The following is a 7,688-nucleotide window of genomic DNA, read 5'->3' on the forward strand; positions in this document are numbered from 1 at the left end:
ATGAAGTGACTGGCCTTGTGTTCTCACTTGGCACGGACGCACACATACCGGGGGACAATGGGATCTAAGGCAGATCCATCTCCTCTAATACTTTCTTTAAACAGGGGTGCAAGTGTGTCCCCCTGTCCTGTCGGCAGACCCAGAGTTTATCCCGTTAGTCACCCTGGATGAGTGAAAGGGTAAACTCGACCCCCCATCCCAGCTGGAAGCAGCCTCACACACACGCAGATCCTCACCCCCAGCTGGGGTGGGACACACAGGGCTTTACGGACAGCTGATAGGAACAGGTTTAGCTAGTGGGTACTGTTTGGAGTAGGTCAAGCAGAATAGGATCTGCTAAATGTGTTTTTGTTTCCATTTGTTTCCATTTGTTTCCATTCGTTTATTGGTGAGGGGTGCAGGAGACTGCTTATTTTTTTGCTTTATTTTTTGGGGTGGTTAGACAGTAAGCGATTGTGTCAGATGCACACATGCTCTTAGTGGGGGTGTCCCCATGTGCCCGCTATAGGAGCGTGTAAATGCCAATTTTCAACCCCGTTGGGCATAGTTTGATAATGCCCTCAGGAGTGCATGGGATTCTCATACCCTGCAGATTTCTTCATTGCTTGACTAAGGGCTATATTCAATCTGTATTGCTGAAGCTATAGATTGTGCAATAGAAATGTCAAGGTAATTTCCGATTGAGCAGATATATACAGTGTTTACAAAATGCAGTCTCCGCTGACGCAGGAAATTTGCCTTAAAATATCAATCTGAATGCTGAATGTCTGCGATACATTTATAGTGAGCGCAAAACATTCATACATGAATTGTCCCATTTACAAAAATGTAACCCATTTCCAAATACAAATAATGAAATGCTCTTATGTATCAGGACTAAGATTGGACATTGTTGAGTTTGATGCGGGATGTGATTGGTAGACTATTGCTAGCTTGTTGAATGCTGAGTGGCTGCTGTGTGCTTCAGTTTTAGGGCATGACAGGGAAGGCGGAGCCGATGTACTTCTTCCCATTCCCATAGGAATAGGTCTGGATCACCAGTGGCTTCCCTCCCAGGCTCTGTTTACACCTGGACATAGAAAACCAGATGAAAACATAACACTCAATGGCAACAAGCACAAACACATATACAGTCGTGGCCAAAAGTTTGTAGAATGACACAAATATAAATCTTCACAAAGTCTGCTGCCTCAGTTTGTATGATGGCAATTTGCATATACTCCAGAATGTTATGAAGAGTGATCAGATGAATTGCAATTAATTGCAAAGACCGTCTTTGCCATGCAAATGAACTGAATCACCAAAAAACATTTCCACTGCATTTCAGCCCTGCCACAAAAGGACCAGCTGACATCATGTCAGTGATTCTCTCGTTAACACAGGTGTGAGTGTTGACGAGGACAAGGCTGGAGATCACTCTGTCATGCTGATTGAGTTCGAATAACAGACTGGAAGCTTCAAAAGGAGGGTGGTGCATGGAATCATTGTTCTTCCTCTGTCAATTATGGTTACCTGCAAGGAAACACGTGCCGTCGTCATTGCTTTGCCCAAAAAGGGCTTCACAGGCAAGGATATTGCTGCCAGTAAGACTGCACCTAAATCAACCATTTATCGGATCAGGTCATTCTCAAAACTTTTGGCCACGACTGTACACAAGCATAATGAGACATAATGTGACACATGGTCCAAAATGGATGGAAATGGAGAACAGCAATGGCTTTGAATTGTGTGTACATCATCTTTGGAGATAATGAAAAATAATTGACAAACACACACACACACACACACCACACACACACACACACACACAGAGTACTTACTGTTTCCCTGGACGGGTGATGTAGAAATGACTGTACATGGCCAAGTCGAACTCAGAACTGCAGCCAATGATGGCAGAACCAACCTGCTTGAAGTAGCCATCCCACGTAAACTGCATCCCAAGCACATCAGGGTAGGAATTCCACTTAGAAAGAGAGAGAGTGAATAAAAGGAAGATAAAACTCGACATACAAATTAGGATCTGGCTAAAGATACCTGAATCAGTTACAGAACCCATTGCCATTTATGGTTGTGAGGTCTGGGGTCCGCTCACCAACCAATAATTCACAAACGGGACAAACACCAAATTGAGACTGCATGTAGAATTCTTCAAAAACATCTTCCATGTACAACGCAAAACAACAAATAATGCATGCAGAGCAGAATTAGGCTAATATACGCTAATTATCAAAATCCAGAAAAGAGCCGTTAAATTCTACAACCACATAAAAGGAAGCGATTCCCAAACCTTCCATAACAAAGCCATCACCTACAGAGAGATGAACCTGAAGAAGAGTCCCCTAAGAAAGCTGGTCCTGGGGCTCTGTTCACAAACAGAAACAGACCCCACAGATCCCCAGGACAGCAACACAATTAGACCCAACAAAATCATTGACACATTGGAAAGAGTTAATAAAAAAACAGGGCAAACTAGAATGTTATTTGGCCCTAAACAGAGAGTACACAGTGGCAGAATACCTGACCACTGTGACTGACCCAAACTTAAGGAAAGCTTTGACTATGCACAGACTCAGTAAGCATAGCCTTGCTATTGAGAAAGGCCGCCGTAGGCAGACCTGGCTCTCAAGAGAAGACAGGCTATGTGCAAACTGCCCACAAAATGAGGTGGAAACTGAGCTGCACTTCCTAACCTCCTGCCAAATATATGACCATATTAGAGACACATATTTCCCTCAGATTACACAGATCCACAAGAAAAGGGCAACCAGTGAAGAACAAACACCATTGTAAATACAACCCATATTTATGTTCATTTATTTTCCCTTTTGTACTTTAACCATTTGCACATCGTTACAACACTGTATATATACATAATACGACATTTGTAATGTCTTTATTCTTTTGGAACTTCTGTGAGTGTAATGTTTACTGTTCATTTTTATTGTTTATTTCACTTTCGTATATTATCTACTTCACTTGCTTTGCAATGTTAACATATGTTTCCCAAGCCAATCATGCCCCTTGAATTGAATTGAGTGAGTGAAAGAAAGAGAGAGGGAGAGAGCGAGAGAGAGAGAAAGAGAAAGTGATCTCAGTCAAATCTTATTTTGTTGGAGACCGTGTTACAATTACAGAGTTGTGTCGTGGTTGTGATGGTTTGTTTGGTGCTTACAGGTCCGTCGAAGCTGTGGCTGTAGTAGTCAATCAGACCCTGTTTCTCCAGCCGGTAGAACTGGAGCCAGTTCTGGAAGCCAGATATCTTCCCACCCTTAATCTCCCCTACAATAGCAAAGATACACTTTATGAACACACACACTCCTACATACACACCACATACACACACATACTTAACATACCCATACACACACAAGTACACACACAGACCTGCTCGAAACCGCTGGAGTCCATCTTGCCAGGGTAGCAGGAGTAGAGGTCGAACCACATCATCTTCAGGTCATGGAGGAACTTCTCCTCTGAGCTGTAGCATCCTGGGGAGGAGGTCAGGTCACACTGGTTACTGATTCAGCATAGGTCCTCAGATGCTCAAAAGGTTTTTACAGCTGCACCATCGAGAGCACCCTGACGGGTTGCATCACTGCCTGCTATGGCAACTGCTCAGCCTCCGACCACAAGGCACTATAGAGGGTAGTGCGTACGGCCCAGTACATCACTGGGGCCAAGCTTCCTGCCATCCAGGACCTCTATACCAGGCAGTGTCAGAGAAAAGCCCTAAAAATTGTTAAAGACTCCAGCCACCCTAGTCATAGACTGTTCTCTCTGCTACTGCACGGCAAGCGGTACCGGAGCGCCAAGTCTAGGTCCAAGAGGCTTCTAAACAGCTTCTACCCCCAAGCCATAAGACTCCTGAACAGCTAATCAAATGGCTACCCAGACTAAGTAAGTAAGCACTTCACTGTAAGGTGCCAATGCCTGTTGTATTCGGCGCATGTGACAAATAAAATTTGATTTGATTAATTAGGAACATTTTCTATCGTTTTTCTTTGACTTTGGAAATGTAGAGTAGGTTGTGTACAACGATAGCAAAATACGAAGACTGTGCAAGGGGTGTGTAGACTTTCATTAGGCACAGTAAATACTCTTGGTGAAGAGCGAGCTCTCTGCCCAGCTCAGTTGGACATGGTCTCCCTGAGGAAGGTGTCCTACTCAGCCAGCTGCTGGGTGGTAAAGTCCTCAGTGGTGCCTATGTTCCTCTTGTAGTTGTCCTGCAGGGCCATGAAGGCAGCATATTTTTTGTTTTTTATTTAACTAAGCAAGTCGGATAAGAACACATTCTTATTCACAATTACAGCCTACTTGTAAATCAAATCAAATTCAAATCTAATTTTATTGGTCACATACACATGGTTAGCAGATGTTAATGCGAGTGTAGTGAAATGCTTGTGCTTCTAGTTCCGACAGTGCAGTAATATCAACAAGTAATCTAACAATTCCCCAACAACTACCCACTAAACACAAATCTAACAAGAAATCGAACAATTCCCCAACAACTACCTAATACACACAAATCTAGCAAGAAATCGAACAATTCCCCAACAACTACCTAATACACACAAATCTAAAGGGGTGAATGAGAATATGTACATATAAGTATATGGATGAGCGATGGTCGAGTGGCATAGGCAAGGTGCAGTAGATGGTATAAAATACATATATATACATGTGTCATGAGTAATGTAAAATATGTAAACATTATTAAAGTGGCATTGTTTAAAGTGACTAGTGATCCATTTATTAAAGTGTCCTGTGATTGGGTCTCAATGTAGGTAGCAGCCTCTCTGAGTTAGTGATTGCTGTTTAGCAGTCTGATGGCCTTGGGATAGATGCTGTTTTTCAATCTCTCGGTCCCAGCTTTGATGCACTTGTACTGACCTCACCCTCTGGATGATAGCAGTATGAACAGGCAGTGGCTCAGGTGGTTGTTGTCCTTGATGAAGCCCCCCCCCCCGGCCAAACCTGGACCAATTGTGCGCCGCCCGATCACGGCCAGTTGTGATACAGCCTGGGATCGAACCCGGGTCTGTAGTGACGCCTCTAGCACTGCGATGCAGTGCCTAACACCGCTGCACCACTCGGGAGGCCCTCTAACATATGGCGGCTTGGAGAACAGAGATGCCTCGTCCAGGAACTGGAACAGCCTGGATGGAAGACAACACAGTCAGGATATAGGTCAGAGAGAGAGAAAGAAATAGAGCAAGGGGCAGAGAGAAGGGGGAGGTTGGACAGTGACAGAAAGAGGGATGAAGATATAGTGAGAGAGAAAAAAATAACATAGTCAATGATCAGCTCTGACGCAGAGGGCTTGTTGGAGTCCAGAGCCTCAGACAGAGACTGGATCAGTGATGTTACTGCCTGTATCTCCACTGCTACCCATAGAACCTAAAATAGCCTACCACCCATAGAACATACAGTATCAGAAACATGGGGAACAGTTTACATTAACAATCATTGTACTGTTGTAGCACAGAGAAGTAATGACATTGTTTTAACATTTCATAGGTCATTTCGATGTTGTTGTGGGTCATTAACTCATTATGATGTACTACAGGACAAATACAGTACCAGGGTACTGTATTTGAGTAACAGTTAAGCCATTTCCACAGAGGGAGATGTAGTCGCTGCAGCAGTTGTTGTGATCTCTTCACTTGGTGTTGCAGTGGCACTTGTTCTGAGAGTTGTATTTCTCCCCACAGCGGCCCTGGCAGGACAATCCTGGAGCGGGTGCTTAGAGGAGAAGTCATAATTATTATGTTTTAGCTTAAATTTACATTTTAAGCTCATTTTAATAATGTCTAAAAGTGGCATGAACTGCCGAGTACTGTGTTTCACATAAGGAGCCTATTGAAGACTGTTGTGATGTGCATGTTGAGTGACAATTTACATTACACAACAATGACCTCTACTGGCCAAACACACACATCCATTCTCCTGCTGTAAAATGACTGAGGGCACCCTAATTCAAACAGTAGTGAACCATCCTGCCACTGTGGCCCACAGCAAGGTGAATAGCTGACTGGTCTAATATTGAGCCGGTATGTTCATTTTGATTTTGTTCACAAAGGTTGTGTAGTAAAGACTCTTTCAGATATGATGCAGGGGTATCTGTATGGTCAACTGTGATCGACCTTGACCACGGTGTGAATTTCACCAGGAGTTGTGGATAATTGCCCGGGATGTAAAAAAGCCCAGCTCAAACTGATAACAGATTCAATTGAACTGTGCCTAGGTGTAGTAGACAGTGGGATATGTTTCAGGGACATGGTTTTTCTTTGCATGCCTCCAGATCAGAATGCCATTGTACCCTCTCACCATTACAAAGGGCTGCATAGTCATTGCAGCAGTTATCATTCTGGGAGCACTTCGAGTTGCAGTGGCACTTGTTCTGAGAGTTGTACTTCTCGTCACAACGGCCCTTGCAGGATATGGAGCAAGATAGAGAAAAGGAACAAGAGAGAACAGTTTACACCCTGCTTCTGTTGACATGAAATAACTATGATGTGCTAAGCTTTTGGCTATTTTGGTCGAGTTCATATACAATTCAACTAGGCTTAGAGCCAACAAACAAAGGAATACTTTACAAACAGATGATAAACTATTCTAACTAACTGACTAACAAGGTGAATTGCTTAGAATAGGGTTGAATACTTCCTATTAACTGCCTAATGTATTGATAATTCAATACACTAGGCAGATTTCTTTCAGACAGTTTTTACCATCATAAAAAAACCTGCACTGGCTGAGTTGCTTACTGTCACTCACCTTTGCAGAAGCTTTCATAGTCAGAGCAACATTCTCCGTAGTGCTCACAGGCTGTGTTACATTGACAGGTTTTGTTCGGTCTGCCCAGACACAGCGACCTTCATAGGTGTCCAGGGTGTCTGGATATACACACAGAGCAAATCGTTACACACTGATGAATGATATTGATCTACATGAGATAAACTCACCAGTGGAAGTAAAATAAAAAAGGTGCATTACTCAAAGCGAAGAGATCTGTGAATAGATCATACATCGGCAGTACAATAGGTCTACCCTTAACCCATGTGATGTACTTTCAATTATACTTACAAAGTTCTATTATATTTCAACAGGTATATTACATTGCATTTCAAGTGATACTAATTAAATGTACAAATAACAATGATCTAGATTATACTTTGTCCCATACTTACTGCTGTAGCCCTGACAGAACAGGGTCACCCCCAGAGTGACAAGCAGAATGATCTTCATCATGGCCAAGCAATGATCCAATAACTTGGTGCACAGTCTCAAAGATGGATTTCCTTATATAGAAAGCTTACCAAGCCATTGAGGTTCCAGCATCCATGAAAGATCCTACCTGTAGTCAGTCTTCCAGTCATGTTATGTATAGTACTCTGGGGATGGCATTGGTAGCTACTACATATTGATGATTTCATTTGTATTAGTTAAACCCTTTTTGAACATACTGTTCACAAATGTGTTTCCAATGTGTCACAAATGTGTTTCCAATGTGTCATCTTTTGTAAATCCATTTGTTTTTTTATGTATTTTTATCAGAGGCGCTGCAATTTTTTGGGGCATCTAAAGCTAATTTTCTGCATTTTTACACAATCCAATATGCTGTCTCTATTTAGAATAAAAAGTAAGCAAAAATGCCCGCAGTTATCAAGCTAGGTAAGAGATCATTA

At 42.7% G+C, this 7,688-nt stretch overlaps 1 protein-coding gene across 1 annotated transcript; it reads right to left on the bottom strand.

Moving 5' to 3' along the window:
• Window positions 1-865: 865 nt before the first annotated feature.
• LOC106565598 (uridylate-specific endoribonuclease A) lies at window positions 866-7,248 on the bottom strand. Its single transcript, XM_082959565.1, is given in 11 exon segments — window positions 866-1,069; window positions 1,821-1,963; window positions 3,173-3,279; window positions 3,375-3,510; window positions 4,112-4,132; window positions 4,134-4,247; window positions 5,108-5,156; window positions 5,664-5,730; window positions 6,328-6,430; window positions 6,778-6,896; window positions 7,191-7,248. Coding segments are annotated over 11 exon segments (1,017 nt in total). The 3' UTR covers window positions 866-969.
• Between the last annotated feature and the right edge of the window lie 440 nt (window positions 7,249-7,688).

This window comes from Salmo salar, chromosome 12 (genome assembly GCF_965601325.2).
Source record: "Salmo salar chromosome 12, fSalSal1, whole genome shotgun sequence".
NCBI lineage: Eukaryota > Metazoa > Chordata > Actinopteri > Salmoniformes > Salmonidae > Salmo > Salmo salar.